The 17657-nt window shown below is 38.3% G+C and overlaps 1 protein-coding gene across 1 annotated transcript in view; it reads left to right on the forward strand.

Annotated features, from left to right (window-relative positions):
* Positions 1–17657, forward strand: part of gfra4a (GDNF family receptor alpha 4a) — a 107089-nt gene that overhangs the window by 74197 nt on the left and 15235 nt on the right. The window contains exons 2-3 of the mRNA XM_066718345.1: positions 13001–13279; positions 16436–16516. Of these exons, the coding sequence (XP_066574442.1) occupies positions 13001–13279; positions 16436–16516 (360 nt within the window). The remainder of the gene's footprint in view (positions 1–13000; positions 13280–16435; positions 16517–17657) is intronic.

The raw sequence follows: 17657 nt of genomic DNA on the forward strand, positions 1-17657 counted from the left end.
ATACAGTCATTATAACACTTTTATTTTTATTAGCAGAGTTTTGACACATGAAATAATGTTTCCTAAACATGGGTTCTGGTTCTCAACTTAAAATTGTATTGCCTTCAAAATAGAAAATGCTGCAGCATTGCTTTTATTAATAGCACATCAGCATATCTGAAGATGGCACAAGTGACGTGTACAATTACAGACAAATTTACACATCTTTGAAAACTAACGCACCATGCTGTTATTGGAAATCAATATTGTTTCATGGTGTCATTTAATTCCACAATCAGTGCATCTGAGAAGGCTAGGACTTTACAGTTCTCAGTTATGGAAGATTGCTACATTGATGCAAGACATTGTACTAAAAGAACAGTAACGTGTTTTGGATCAACATAGTATATTGTGGCTTAGCTATGGGTTCATTTTAACAGCTTTTAGTGTATTTCACTTTAGTCAATGCACTGTTTATACACCTCTACCTTAATGTAATGCAATCCAATATAACATAAATTTGGAGATAAGCAGTAAAGCAGAAATTGTTTTGAAGTCAAAATCCTTTTTTACAACAGCTTGTAAGGATGTGTAATATAAGTGTTTTCTCATATTTTATGTGAATTTCATAAGCATTACATGCAGACCAAAGGATTGATGCATGATGAAACCTAACCCACATGACAGCATTTAGCAGTGTTTAGTACTGGTGTTGTAAATACATTGTGGCCCCTGATATTCAAAAGGTTTTCACACCGCACAGAGGGGTATGCACGTCGCAAATAATTATCACCCATAAATGCATATGATTTGCCGTAGTCAAAACCTCATATTGCGTGCCACAATCCATTCTGTGCAAAATGGGAGGAGTGGCTTACAATTAAACAGAATAAGGCTTATAAAAGGATGGTATTAACTTGCACAGCACCATTCCAGCACACAGTCAACAATGGGAAGTGTGGAATTGTCTGTTTTTATATATGGCTGCACCAGAACACATTTCTACCAGTCTTTTTTTGACTGAATGGCAATAAATAAATAGACAGATAGATAGATAGATAGATAGATAGATAGATAGATAGATAGATAGATAGATAGATAGATACAAATAAATGGGAAATGTGGTTAGAAGCATGCAGCATCGACCGTCCGTCGACATTTGAACAGTATTGCCGCACTGTACACCCGAAAACAGCAACCCCGACATAGGCAGAGATATGCTGAAGGGTTTACCAGCATAGGTGAGGGAGTTCTGTGATGTTTGAACATTGGGCCCTGTATCTTTTAAGCTTATGTAATAAGTGTTATAATTAAAGAAAAGAGATATAACCATTGTAGAGCAGATTTATTTATTGCATACACTATGAGGGTCCTTTCAAAAATTATTTGCTGACTATTAATACCATAAATGCTCAAGGCCATAGCAAATGTGATATAACATGGTTTCACCTATAACACGGTAAGAGCTTTTGGCGACCAAGGACCGTGTTATATCAAGGTAGAAGTGTATCCATAAATTAAATAATTCCACAGAGGCCAGTTAGAGGAAATGTGTTATAAATCACAGTACACTGGATAAGGTTCAATTACTTGAACCAGATGTGAAGTATACTGTACCTACCAAATCCAACACCCTTTACTACTTGTGGAGCACTCAAATCCTGGTCATTTTACAAATGTTAGTGGAATCCCTGGATAGATTAACAGAGTATGAAGTGCATGTCATAGAGTTAAAGAACATGTTGAACAAACAAACAAAAATAAGCTGGGCTGCCTGCAAATTATAGGAAACTTACAGAAGCAGTAATCAGGGTTGAGGTGTTTGACGTGTTTAGTGGCCTGAATTCAATCATGGCCTTAATCCTCCTAGCCCTTGTTAAGCACAGGAGTTCAGTCAAATGTAAGTGTGGGAAACTCAGTGGCTTCAAGATACAGAGATACAGAGTTAACATTACATCTATTACATAAGACGAATTCAATTGTAAGAACAGGAAGTCCTTTACGCCTATACTTAAGAACATTAGAAAGTTTACAAACGAGAGGAGGCCTATCCTATCCAGTCTATTTTTAAATGTTCCCAAATTTTCAGCTTCAACCACATCACGGATTGTGTCTACTCTCTGTGTGAAGAAGTGTCTCCTGTTTTCTGTCTTGAATGCATTAAAGTCCAATTTCCATTTGTGTCCCCGGGTGCGTGTGTCCCTGCTGATCTGGAAAAGCTCCTCTGGTTTTATGTGGTGCCTTTCATGATTTTGAAGACTTGGATCAAGTCCTCATGTAGTCTCCTCTGTTCCAGGGTGAAAAGGTTCAGTTCCTCAGTCTCTCAGTAGGACATTCCCTTCAGACCTGGAATAAGTCTGGTTGCTCTCCTCTGAACTGCCTCTAGAGCAGCGATATCTTTCTTGAAGTGTGGAGCCCAGACCTGTACACAGTATCAGGATGAGTTTTAACTTACAGTTAAACAGTCTTTTAAAGAGAAATCAAGGATGAAAATGGACAACCAGAGAATTTGGATTCCCTGCAACTGTGGGAGAAATGCTGTATTTGAATTTAAAACAATAAATCCCTCATGCTCTACTACCCAATTGCATGCTCAACTACTTGGGACTACCTTCTGGAAAAAGACAGACACATTCACCTTATATTGGAATCAGCTTGTTGTGAAAGGTACAGCACATGCCAAAGAAAGACCCATCATGTTATAATTTGAATATTATACGATATGTTTAAGCACAAAATAGCTGCTGATTTTTTGTTGTTGTTGGCTCTCATACTCCTTTCTGAACAGTGCTGAGATGGGTAGCTTTATTCTCCGCTGGCACTGAAAATGCCTAGGCACATCACTGCAGTCTTCTCACTCTTGGTTCTAGCCTCATTTTAGGCTAGGCTTAGAGTTTTCTTGCTTTACTCAGCCTAAAACTGCAAATGGATTCAGACACTGACAAACACACCGAGTCACCCATGTCAAGGTCTATATTTCATGGTGTGCAGTCAAAGCTCTGGGGCTTGTGTGCAACCAGCACGGGGAGGTTAACTGCTTTCCTTACATAGGCTTCTTCATTCTTCCAACTTCTTTTTTTAATTGCACCTCCGAGCTTTAAACCCAGGATCAGTGAGCTTAAATGGGAAAGTTTTGCCTCTCAGCTTGTGCTGTGTATGGTTTTTTTTTCTCATTATTACATAATGGAAATGGTGAAAAAAAGATATAGAGAGAGAAACAGAGAAATACATCCACGTAGAAGTCTTGCAATTCAATTCATTACCATTAGATTTCACAGAATTTGATAAGATTCCTCGGAGACTATGCCAAAAACTTGAATGATACGTTTTTGTTCATTTTGAATGAAAAGGAATTGTTATGGGATATTTAGATAAGTTAGAGAGTCTTATCACTGTCACACTACCTCATCATCTTGGCACACGTTTTCAGCTTTTATATAGATCCTGCATGAGCTACATTTGTTATTATTATTCACTAATTGGCAGATCTCTTCAATGTGAAATTGCTGGCAGGGATATCTTTGTTAATTCATATTTCTGAAGTAGAGAACAACACAAAGCATCATGTTGTTAATGATAAATACAGGCCATGTTGTTGAAGTGATTATATTGTCAGGAGCATCATTTCATCGCTCAAAGGGGTGAGTCAGCACTTCACAGCAGAGCTACAATCTGTGTTATTAAAGTTATCATATGTTCATTAAGTCTTGGGTTAAAAGGGCTGTTGTGAGGTTGGAAATCTATGCCATGAGGAGGAGGAGTTTGCAGCCCTCAGAGGAAGCTAGCCAAGGACAGCCACTGGGATAGTAGATGGAGGGTAAGGAGGGACGCAAAGCTGAATACAAAGTCATATTGCTGTTTTTGTAATCTAGCAAATGAGTTGAAAGAAGGTTTTCATACCACCTCCGCTACTGATCACTGAGGCTTGGGTTGCACACTTAGAACACCTAGTTTCCAAATAACTTTTAAATGCTGTATAATAAATTAAGCTTATAAAATGTAGGTAGTAGAGAGCTCAGAACAAAAACTAAATCTGAAATCTTCATCATTGGCCAGTTCCTTTTACTAATGATTTATTTGATATGATCTTTTCTGAAAACCAAAACAAATTCCAGCTCTTAATAAGAATAATTGGCATAAGAAAATTGCATTAACCCCATACCAATGCTTACTGCCGGTTTGCCGAAATCCCCTCAAATGTAGCTCATGCAGAATGCACAATGCACAATACTTAATTATGGGAGCATTTGGTACTATATCATGACCTTCTTTGTCTGTGAATGATTAACTAGTTCGCCGTTAAGAGGTGTTTGGACAGCCTGAATAGAGGAACACTTTGTTCATCCAGTTTGGGTTGGAAGGAACACATTTTTAGGTTTTCAATGCTTTGAGAACAACAGAGTTATACAGGGGAATTTCCAAAAGCAGGGACTGAGGGCAAACCAGAGATAATTCAGAAAATGTTTCAATTAAGGGCTCGAGGCATCTAAGCAATTATATGTCTGATTGAAATGAAATGCAATGGTCCCCCAGGAACAAGACTGGCATGCAAAAATATACAAAGGGGGTTTCAAACTCAGTTTCTACTGGGTGGCTATATGTTCTGGTTTTCATTCCAGCAGGAGTGCTGAATTACTGATGTTGGTATATGATTTAGACCTATATAACACTCACTTTCTAGGTTGTTGTTTTCTTCTGTTGATGGATTAAGGGATTATTTTAATTCAACGTGCTGCCACCTATAAAATAATGATCAAAGGCTGCTCTTCTTACCTGATGATGAGCGGTAAAGAAACTTAAAGCCTCAGCTGAAGAGCATAAACTGTCCTCTTCATAGTTAGATACCAAACTTCTTTTTTCAGCAAGAGGACTGGATTATATTTAAACAGCACGGTGGCTTCCCTCTGCCTTTTCCAATTTCAAGGCAATTTGTGTTCATATTTCTTGTAATTACAGACCTGAGCTATTGCTCCTATTCTGTACACCGACTAACTAAAAAATATTGTAGTTAAGTACAAGTACATGATAAATAAAACAACAGCAAATAACACATTTTCTTTTGTGACAGGGAGACCAGTGGCATTGGTTTTATTGTGACTTATGAATAAGAAAACAGATTTCTCATTCCTAGAAAAATGTCCTTTGACTTTAGAATTTGGTATGCAATTGCGATGCCTTTAGTTCTGCATTATTTATTCATTTAAAAAATAATAATAATAATAATGTGTGCTTATGTTTATTTAATGACACCTGGGGCCAAAACAGTCTTCCTTTGCAAGAAAGATGTTTTGGAATAAATGCTTCCTAAAGAAATAATTAGAACTGTCTTCCAACATTTCTTGCTATCAGCAGTTATTAGAGAAATGTAGGTAAAATGTGACATTTCCCAGTTTTTTTTTCTCTCATTTCATGCTTTATTGCTTCTGTTTGTTTATTTGTTTATTTATTTGTTCTTTCTGATCTGCTGTTTTTTTATATATAGAACTAAATAATTCACTGCTGCTCTTTTTTTATTGTTTCCTGTCATTGTTAATACATTCAAACATGTCTTGTTACTTAATGGGTTATATAACAGGAATAAATGCCACTGACTCCTTCACAGTCTGGCTCTGTTTGGGGACACGTATATTTAAATGATGTGGCAAGTTGTGCTGAGCTGGCAGCCGCCTCCGGTCACGTTGTGTCCGTGTGAAGCATGACTTTAGTGCTTGTGAAAGGTAGCGCTCCAGCTCAGAGAACAGTGTCAGGATCTGAAGACGCATGAGCTCGGAGGTTTGTGGATACCCTTTGAAACATGCATCATGGTAAAGCGAGGTAACTTTACAAAACCAGATTACAGCCTAGGGAAGGTCTTTAAGGTGATTATTGTTATATTGTTTTCTCGATTATTGCTGTTATAGCTGCCTTAACCTCATCGATTTATGTGGGACAATTTGTGCAAGGCCTCTGCAAAAGCTGTGTGATGTCATAAGAACAGAACAAAAGTCCAAATCACAGCACATTTCGGCAAAGATTAAAATGAGAGAGATAAAATATTTTTTCTATTGTCTGCTTAAGCTTGCCAAGAGAGCTATGTTTATGATTGGCCTCTAAAGGTAAGGCAAGAACTATCCTCTTACAACCTAGATTATATTATTATTAGTTCATAAGCTAGATTTCCCTAGTCAATGGAATTCCACGACATAGGAGCATTCAAACTGTAAATCCCTATAATGGAAGGAAGTCCTGTACATTTTAAAGGTGTAAACCTCCTAGTGTTTCTCCAACCTCTCTCTTCTACTGCTGAGTTTTTTAAAATGTGCAATGAACTCATCAGTGCATTGAAGCAACCATCACAGGATGTCACCTTTGTTGTCCATAATGAGACACTGAAGTGCTGGATTGGTGCCCGAAAACAGAAGGGAAGGACGGAGGGTTGTATTTCCAATTGAGGAGTCGATAAATTACAAAGCTTGGCATTGTGGATTTTCTTTCCAACCACATTTTCTGTGCCACAGCTGATCAAACCTCACACTATATCCAGTGTTACCCTGACAATCAGCCAATTAACACCTTATCAACAATCAGCCACTCAGGGAGCGTTGTTGACCTCAAAAGTGAATTGTTCTTTGAAGCCTTTTTTTTGTTCTCTTTGTTTCCTTCTTTTTGATCAGCCAACTTCAATTTGTATCATCTTTTCAGGTCAATTCAACATCTGAATGAAATGCCATGTGAAGTTCATAAGTGTGTGGAGAGCAAGGTTATATTGACTCTGTAGCTTCAATGATTCTTTTACTCTGTTCAGTTAACTATGCTGAAAGAGAAAGGAGAGTAGGTGGTGCATTATTCAATAGCTTCACTTAATGGTCCTCCTCTACAAACATTCAAAATTCGAGATGATGAAGATAATTCTGTTAAAGAACCCAAGCTCAGTAATGTATTAACATATCACACCAAAGCTGTGTGCAATGGTGAAGTGGAGTGTCTTTCTGTAGCATCTACAGTTAATAGAACAAGCAAGGCTATTTTGCATGTTAGTATTCAAGGAACAGGCAGTTCCGATGAATTAAGTCGGTAAGACAAGGCAAATTAATTCTTAGAATCTGGGTTAGCTTTCATTCTTTGAACTGCTAGCTGCCTTCAGTTGCACATTATCTTAAACAATCTCTGCTTAATTTCTTGAAGAAATAAAAAACAAAATTATCTCCATGCACAGTTAATGATTACTTTAATGAGATTATCACATTTGCAAGCTGGCTTATGTTCTTTCCTGTTTTCCTCCTGCAGCTTTTTTTTTTTTATAAAAAAGTAACACTTTTGGAATTAATCAGATTTACATCTAAGCTCTCTAATGTGCCACAGCTATACAAAGTCTTATGGTGACTCTCCTTAAAAAGATCATTTTTGCATTTTTCGCTTCAGAGCATATTCAAGTAATCTTGCCTACTTTATTCTCAGCTTAAAGTTTAAATTTGAAAGGACCTTAAAAGAAAAGGGGCTCCTTAAATCAAGTCTAATGGAATGTGTCAGCAAATTAGGAAAGTAAGATGTAAGCAATGATATTGACTATTTCAGTCTGGGATAATGTCAGTACATTTAACCTGTTTTAGTATTCAACTTGAGTTTGCTGTAGTGACGTGAAGTGCAGCAATCAAATGTGTGTGTCAAAAAGTCCATTCAAAATGTGCTAAAATCAGTTTTTAAAAATCACTGCAGTGCCAAACAGTTGTGGACACGGGTTGATACATCTGGAAAAGACTAAAGAGAAACATGTGGCTAGTTTGTCTGCTGTCCCTCAGTTCATTATGAAGTAAAAACGATTTCGCTTAGCAGGATGCTAACAGAAGAAGGTCCAAACATCTTAACATCTTAACATGAAATCCGCAAAATATATCTCCACCTGATCAAGTGGAAAAACTTCAGCAAGCCACTGGCAAAATTCTGCAATCAACTATATATGATCTGATTTTTACTGTAAAGGAAAATCGAATGCCAGTATCGGCCTATTTGAAACAGTCTTTCTCTGTGTTGTTTTGCTGCTTTCTGCCTCCCCATCGTCCTACTGCAAGCTGCTTCATTGGTTTCTCTCTTCTGCACATCTCCTGGAGCAACTTAATAAGTACACAGCCCCATACATTGCACACAAAGATGTGAAATGTTCGCAATGCAGCTGAATCTGCTGTTAAATAAATAGACTTGTCTTAAAGCATATCCTTAAAGTATTAAGTACAATCACAGAGTGACAAAGCAGCATGAAGTTAGATGAGATGAGACACTGTGCAGGCTGTTGCTGCGTGCTTCATATAGCTCCTGACACTCTCCGACTGATTTGTTTGCAACTGGCCTCGGAAATGTGCTGTCTTGGAGGCAAGATTTTAAAAGACCAAATGATAATGTGTTTTTTTGTTGTTGTTGTTGTTGGTTTTGTTGTTTGTGGGCAGGCTGCATAATTGTACTTATTGTCCTTTAGCGTTTTCAAAAGTATTCCACTTTGCCAAGGTTGCAATTGTTTTCCGATCTAACACTTTACAAATTCCAAAGTTTGGATATGTTTTAATAATTGTGTTAATTTATAACAGTTGTCTTTTCTGGATAAAGCATTGGAAAGTGAGGAATTGAACAAGACAAACAACATGAATTGAAACTAGGAGATATAATTGCAGCAGGCATCACACTCTGAGTCTTCAACTGCAGTGGAGTTCATTACCAATACATGTCTGACTTTTGATGTGCTTGTGACTTTTTAGTAAGCTTCTCATACACTTCTCAAAACCAAATCTTTGTTACAGATATGTGACTGAAAACTCTTTGAGAAAACTCTGTCCCGTAGTAAAGAGTAATCCTAATGAGGGAAAAAGAGTTCTGCCTCAGAAAGCGAGAATTAATGGTTGAGCAGGTTAAAGCACAGTTAGCATTGATCCAGCGAACCCTGAAAGAATGTGTAGTAGTTAAAGATGGACAAAAAAGGCAAATCCTTTTTACTCTGGTGTTCATTATCCACACTTTGAGGTGCTGTATTCAGGCACAAACTTCTGTGTCTTAACTCAAGGCACAGTACATCAGACCAGAGTTTGGTTTATTTCTACTTATCTCATTGTTACTAAAGCATTTTGAATCTTTAATGTAAGTATTTTTTTCCATAACACCCTTTATAGAAATAGTTTTCAGCAGCAGATAGGTTGAATGACCCTATGCTTTTTGGAGTGTTATTTCAGTGACAGTGTGTGTGGAACCTAAGCAGTTTGGCCATGCAGAACTAAGAATGCTCATTAAGAGATAATTTAATACAATATTACTGTCTCCATAAAAACTACCTGGCAAACCTATTAAGGACTGTTTAGTACATTTTATTAGAGAATCTGAGGAGAGACTGAACTACATTTCTTGGAAACAATACTTCTAAATAAGTATTCCTGAAACCAAATACTGAATACAGCAAACTGTTAAATAACAACGCATTTCCAGTACTTTAGCTGGAACCAAAACCAGAAGATCCTGAGGATGAGGATTAATATATATTTGAATAACTTAGGAATCCATTTTCCTTGTCACATGACTTTGGAATGATCATCTTGGTGAAGGTGTTGGGTTTGATTAGTTTTACTGATTTACTTTCTAAACTAGATTCCTGTTATTCTGTGTTAGGCAATGACTGGAAGATTTAAAATACACAACATAGTTATATAAGGATGTAACTAATGTAACTTTTCATTATTTAAATTATTATGTTTCCTTGTTTTATACCGACTTTGCCTTCAGCAAATTGTAGATTGCAGATGTTGTTATTGTTACTGTTTTGACAGAATTCACCGCAGATACAACATAAGGAGGGGACGTGTTTTAAGAATTCTTATAGGAGATGCTCAGTTGTAAAATCAGCTTAGCTGGCTGGCTCTATAATAATGGGATGAACATGTATGATCGCCAAGAGCTAAAAACAGAACCCAAAGTCAACACTCCGTCAAAATTTCATATTTATTTGACATAAAGTTGGGCTTTAGTAGAAAACCATTGTATCCTACAGCATTGCTATAGTGAAAGCTTCCTCTGTGTGTTTGTTTCATACTTGTTTGCTTAAAACTCCCACAATGAATATAACTCACATTTGAATCTTTGTTTAGATTATGTATATAAATAAAATAAACATACAGGCATCAAAGTGTAAAAGCCTATCCAGAAGGTTAGTATGGAGTATTTATTTTATTTTATTGAAAACTGTGTTGAACATCCAAAGATAACAGTTTGCTACAATATATAAATATATAGTGTGCATACGAGTGGGTGTGTGTGTGTGTGCATGCATGCATGTGTGTGTGTGTGGTCTTAGATTTAAAGTTGTGGTTGCAGCAAATGCTAAAAGATCACAACCCCTGATAATGTAAGATGTGTGTGCTCCCTGTGCCTCTGAATACATCAGTGAAGTTTGAAGCACAACATGAATAGTTTAGATGTACTTAGATACTTATACGAAATGCTGAACATGAGCAGATTAAAGATCGGTCTTATCTGGGATAGCTGTACCTATAATTGTTTGTACTCATTTTGTCTCTGCTGAGACCAATTGATTTAAAATACAAACGCTTTTTTTTTGCTCCCCATAATATTTATTTTGGCAACTAAAGAAGAAAATCTACAAAACTACAAAACACAATGCTTTATATATATATATATATATATATATATATATATATATATATATATATATATATATATAGTATTTCATAGTTTACTGGTATGACATATGTTATGTTGTACACTCACCTAAAGGATTATTAGGAACACCATACTAATACTGTGTTTGACCCCCTTTCGCCTTCAGAACTGCCTTAATTCTACGTGGCATTGATTCAACAAGGTGCTGAAAGCATTCTTTAGAAATGTTGGCCCATATTGATAGGATAGCATCTTGCAGTTGATGGAGATTTGTGGGATGCACATCCAGGGCACGAAGCTCCCGTTCCACCACATCCCAAAGATGCTCTATTGGGTTGATCTGGTGACTGTGGGGGCCAGTTTAGTACAGTGAACTCATTGTCATGTTCAAGAAACCAATTTGAAATGATTCGACCTTTGTGACATGGTGCATTATCCTGCTGGAAGTAGCCATCAGAGGATGGGTACATGGTGGTCATAAAGGGATGGACATGGTCAGAAACAATGCTCAGGTAGGCCGTGGCATTTAAACGATGCCCAATTGGCACTATGGGGCCTAAAGTGTGCCAAGAAAACATCCCCCACACCATTACACCACCACCACCAGCCAGCACAGTGGTAACAAGGCATGATGGATCCATGTTCTCATTCTGTTTACGCCAAATTCTGACTCTACCATCTGAATGTCTCAACAGAAATCGAGACTCATCAGACCAGGCAACATTTTTCCAGTCTTCAACTGTCCAATTTTGGTGAGCTTGTGCAAATTGTAGCCTCTTTTTCCTATTTGTAGTGGAGATGAGTGGTACCCGGTGGGGTCTTCTGCTGTTGCAGCCCATCCGCCTCAAGGTTGTTGTGGCTTCACAAATGCTTTGCTGCATACCTCGGTTGTAACGAGTGGTTATTTCAGTCAAAGTTGCTCTTCTATCAGCTTGAATCAGTCGGCCCATTCTCCTCTGACCTCTAGCATCAACAAGGCATTTTCGCCCACAGGACTGCCGCATACTGGATGTTTTTCCCTTTTCACACCATTCTTTGTAAACCCTAGAAATGGTTGTGCGTGAAAATCCCAGTAACTGAGCAGATTGTGAAATACTCAGACCGGCCCGTCTGGCACCAACAACCATGCCACGCTCAAAATTGCTTAAATCACCTTTCTTTCCCATTCAGACATTCAGTTTGGAGTTCAGGAGATTGTCTTGACCAGGACCACACCCCTAAATGCATTGAAGCAACTGCCATGTGATTGGTTGGTTAGATAATTGCATTAATGAGAAATTGAACAGGTGTTCCTAATAATCCTTTAGGTGAGTGTATATTCTAGTTCATTTTATTATGTTTTGGGAAATTTGACTATTTTGTGACAACTGTAAGTCACCTTGCTAAAGCATCAGTTTAATAATAATAATAACCATAATTAATTTGAGATATTTTATTTAAAAGTTAATTTCTAAATACATGTGAGATATATTCAGATCGAATTCTTTTTTGAGATGAATTCAAGTATTTCAAGATATGATCATTTGGTTTGCAATAGCAGAGAGGAATGAGTGATGGAGGAAGCAATGGGATTGTAAAATCTCAAAGGAACTGAATGATTTGGTGTGCATTCATGTTCATCCTAATCCTAACCTAAGGAACTTCATCATCAGACTACTTCTTGGATGAAGCCTGACATTTGACCTCAGTTCATCTTGGCAGATTCAGCACCTGAATGTGTTTTGAAGCCCCCCTATTTTCAGTAGTGAATCCCTGTTTATTTTTTGACCAAATCCTGCTCCAACTTCTAAGCCTCTGTAGAAGACTGACAAATATGTCTCCTCCACCATAGTTCTACACACAGCATAATGTCTGTATGTGGAAAATGGGGCATCTGTAGTTATCCATATTGAGATTCATAGGACAGAAGAGCTATGATCTTTGTAGGACTGCTGTCATTACATGATTCTGTGCTTATGCAGCTGTTTGGAATGTTAATCCCTGAAATGATGCATCTGTGGACAACAATGTTAGTCATGTGCTATACTCACATGACACAGTAAATATAGTTGCGCTGTTCAGTGGCATTAGCAACTGATACATCACTGTAGTGACGTGCTGTATATATGACTGCTGTCTGAGACAGAAGTCACCAGTTGTAATACATATGAAATATGGTATGATAGGTCTTGCTCATCAAGGTTGACATCTGTGGGGGTTTTGTTCTTAATAGAATACACAGAGCATGAGAGAGACAATGTAGTAAGCAGGCAAATGGAGCTAGTCTTACTTTTGTGGGGAGAACAGGACCTGAACGTGGAGGAAGATGGCATGTTTTCTCTTTGAATGTAACCCATTGTGGCATGTATTTTCCCATGAACTTACCCTCTCCTGCCCTGTGTCTGTCCAGGGGGAGTGCAAGTGGCCGTGTCCAGTGGGAAAGACTGTCTGAGGGCTGGGGACATCTGCTCCAGCGATGACAACTGTAGCCCCCGCCTCCGCACCCTCCGCCAGTGCGTGGCTGGCAATGGGAGCATGAAGCTGGGCCCAGGAGCCCGCAACCAGTGCGAGAACGCGGTGACGGCGCTTCTCTCGAGTCCGCTGCACGGCTGCAAGTGCAAGAGAGGCATGAAGAGGGAAAAGAACTGCCTGAGCATCTACTGGAGCCTGCACCAGTCCTTCTTGCATGGTGAGGTACACCCCAGAAAAACATGTAGCCTTTGGGCAGTTGTGTAACACTTTACAATAGGTCTCTCAAATTATAGTTTATTTACATAGTAGGTACTCAGTAACTACATCTTAGTTACTCATAAGAAAAGTGTAATTAAGCATTTATTAATATGTACTTAATGTGTAACAATTATGAACGGTATACACTCACCTAAAGGATTATTAGGAACACCTGTACAATTTCTCATTAATGCAATTTTCTAACCAACCAATCACATGGCAGTTGCTTCAATGCATTTAGGGGTGTGGTCCTGGTCAAGACAATCTCCTGAACTCCAAACTGAATGTCTGAATGGGAAAGAAAGGTGATTTAATGGTGTGGGGGATGTTTTCTTGGCACACTTTAGGCCCCTTAGTGCCAATTGGGCATCGTTTAAATGCCACGGCCTACCTGAGCATTGTTTCTGACCATGTCCATCCCTTTATGACCACCATGTACCCATCCTCTGATGGCTACTTCCAGCAGGATAATGCACCATGTCACAAAGGTCGAATCATTTCAAATTGGTTTCTTGAACATGACAATGAGTTCACTGTACTAAACTGGCCCCCACAGTCACCAGATCTCAACCCAATAGAGCATCTTTGGGATGTGGTGGAACGGGAGCTTCGTGCCCTGGATGTGCATCCCACAAATCTCCATCAACTGCAAGATGCTATCCTATCAATATGGGCCAACATTTCTAAAGAATGCTTTCAGCACCTTGTTGAATCAATGCCACGTAGAATTAAGGCAGTTCTGAAGGCGAAAGGGGGTCAAACACAGTATTAGTATGGTGTTCCTAATAATCCTTTAGGTGAGTGTATGTAAGTACACATTTGTTTGGTAAGGATGCCTTTGGAGCTATACTGTGCATCATAGGCACAGGTTTATGGGGGCACAGGGGGTAACCTTAAATTGTGCCCCCCAACATTGTATGCCCGGCTCCATAGGCATAGGGGACACATCCCCCGCAATATTGACAACGAAACCTAAGCCCCTGCCGGGCATGGCCCACTTTTTACATATTAAGTACATGTTAAGACACATTAAGTACACGTTAACAAATGCATAATTACACTGTTCTTATAACTAACTAACATGTAGTTACAGAGTATCTACTATGTAATTAATGAGACCTGTGTTACTGGAAGTTGAATGCAAACTTTGCTGGAGTCATATGTGAGAGGCGTGCTGTGTATACTTAGTAGTGGCAGTGGCAGCAGCAGCAGGCAGCTGAAGCTCCTGTTCTAAAAATGTCCTGGTTCTGAATACAAATACCTTGATTTTAACGAAACTGGATTACAATTTAGCAGAGAGCATGGGCTAAAGCCTACTCTACAGTGGCCATTTAGAATGATTGACTAATCCTTGGCACATGTTTATCTCTAAAATGTCTGAGTCTTTATCCGTAGTGCTATGGTAAACCGACACTTCATTCCCAACGTGTTGAGTGTTTTGGTGCATGACATTTCTGCTTCGAGGACCTGTGGGGAGCACAGCTCTGGCATCTCTTGGGGAGAAAGAAACACAGCTGATGTTAACCTCCCTTGTAGTACAACAGTACCTAATATTGTGTAGATGCCTAAAGGACTATGTTAAGACCTCAATGAGTCAACGATGCTTGTTAATGAGCTGTGAGGCTGCACCTATGCCTTCAGTCACCTCCAGGCAAGTGAACTGAAACAGGACATTGTTGTTAGCAAGCAAAAGCTGACAAAATTAAATTGGACGCTCTCTGAATTGTGAAACCAATGACAGGAAATAGCTTTTGTGTTCATTAGTGTAGGGTTATGTATACATAATTCCAAACAAGGCCTCAGATTAACAATTCAGATCAGATGTATAATATGAAACTGTCCATTGTATTCAACTTTGTGACTGAAAAGCCTTCTTATGCTTTCGGTACACAAGCAAAGCGGACAGTGATTTGTTTTCTTGTGGCTCTGTACAGCAGTGGATTGAGACAGTGTAATACAATAAGCCTTTATGTCACTAGATTGTATCAATTGATCCCAGGGAGCTTAATAATGAAACACACTACAACAGCACTCTCTCCATAGACCAGTTAGTACTAAATGACACAGTTAAAAGAAGTAGCAAGGTTTCAGTACAGCTTTGAGGTGAGGAAGCAACAGCGCTTTTAGAAATACTCTATCTTTGGCAATGCTGTTCTAAAGAGAAGGTATAGGCTAAGTGATGTTTTCAGACCACATGTAATTTGTTTTTCTCGCTACTCAATCACAGATGTTTGCTCACAGCACGCAGGTAGTGAAACAATGTAATGTTTATAGCAAATAAATCTGCCAAAAACTATACAGAACTGCAAATCTGATCAATATGATAGATGTCCAAATCAAAAGGGCATATCGAACTAACCACATCACATTTTACAATTCTGTGCTTTTCAAAATGAAACAAATAAATAAAAGTCTTGCACAAACCCCATTATTTTCAATCCCATTTTCATGACTGCATTCTTACGTGAGAAGCCTTTTTATTGCTTTTCTTCTGTATAATTTAACAGTGCCTCCATAGCAATAGGTTTACCATCTTAGAGATACCATCCGACTTTAATTCTACATTGGCAAAGACAACCAACTGCCTACGGAGCCTCCTAACCTGAAATAAGCTCTTAAATCCTCGCTGTAATATCAGTAGTAACATTATGCCCATTTTTAATAATCCGCACTGACTATAAATGTAGGACCTACACTTCCATACATAAACAGTAATGGAATGTTTTTTTGGGGTTGTTTTGCTTAGATTACATTCAAACATCAGCAATTTGGGGCCTGTTAAATATATTTGAAGGTCCTGTGCTTCAGATTTCCTGCTGCTGAATATAAAAAAAATAATACATTGATTTTAATGAAACTCTGGAGGAACCAGCATGGGCTGTGGATCCCTAATGAGAGCCCAGGAGCCTAACTGAGCAAACCAGATATAATCAGCACCCCTAAGGCTTACTTCACTAAGGTGTTTATGACATACTTTTGGCCCTGTGATCCCAAGCACATGGTTTATCCGTGGAAAGAGTCGATGCCCGTGAACCCTCTGGGTTTTTCTGTTGCTGCAGGAAGCTTTCATTCTCTTCTCTCTCTCTATCTATCTATCTTCTCCCTGGGTCTTCAGGACTCAACCTGGTGGAAGACTTTCCCTATGAATCGGTGGAGAAGGGGTTTGATTACGTCCGGCTCGCCTCCATTGCTATCGGTGAGTTGCCACACGGCTCTTGTGTTTTTGGTACATCTGCCTTTAATGAAAGCCTTTGCAGGTCTTCTTTGTATGTATGAAAACCACAGAGCATTTAATTTCATATTATTTGTCTTTCTTTTACACGTTTCTCAAGGTTTAATTATTCAGAAATGTGGAAACACCTACCTCTGGCCTCATTGCTTTACGTGGTGTCTGAACCTGGACTATGTAATCTACTTACTTCACATTACTTCCAAACATACAGACTTACAGCCCAGGAGACCTAATCTTGGTTGATGGAGACCTGGGGCCGATTGCATAAACACTGACTTTGTCTTTGTCTAACAATTATAAGTCATATTATTGATAGACAGTTAAAACGGTTGCATAAAACAGTCTTCCCTTAGACTAGTCTTACTTAGTCAATCACGAAACATATTATGAGAATTGTTACACACTTGAAGTAAAAAACGAACTTAATCAGCAACGATCGCAGTTCACAGTAACCAGCTGAGCCAAAGATATGTTGAAATAGGTTTGTAAAAAGCTCAGGTGCAATGAAGACCTGAAGGCAATGTGAGCATGCAGGAATAGGATTGTGTGCCACTGAACTACATCGATTTCCTGTGAAGCTATGTTGTGCTTTTCAATGTCTATTTTTATCGCCTCATAACATATTTATGCACATTACTTCAATGGTGTTTATTTTTGTTTAGTTTTACTTACAAAATAAATTAAACTGAACTAAGCTGAAAAACACACAACATGTAAGTATATGTTTTTATCACGGCAAGAAGTATATTCACTGGTGGGAATTGCAAAACAGGAGATCTATTAGCTCACATTTCCTGTGCATTGTTGGTAGACAAGGTTTATTTGTGTTTATATGTATATGTGCCTCCTTCATGGATGCACAGCTATGCTTGTAGTCCTAGTGGGTTTTGTTCATTAGTTTAAGTAAAGACATGACTCCTTTTTGAGAGAATCCAAATATGCTGTCTTTCTCTTTGGCTTAGAAAGATTTGGGTCTTGTAACTGTAATTGTAAAGTCTGTGCTTTAATCAAAATCTCCAGTTTAGTGAACACACTAAATGTGATGTAAAGAAAAAAAAAAAATATATATATATATATATATATATATATGTATATATTATTTTCT

Source organism: Amia ocellicauda, chromosome 12 (assembly GCF_036373705.1).
Source record: "Amia ocellicauda isolate fAmiCal2 chromosome 12, fAmiCal2.hap1, whole genome shotgun sequence".
Lineage (NCBI taxonomy): Eukaryota > Metazoa > Chordata > Actinopteri > Amiiformes > Amiidae > Amia > Amia ocellicauda.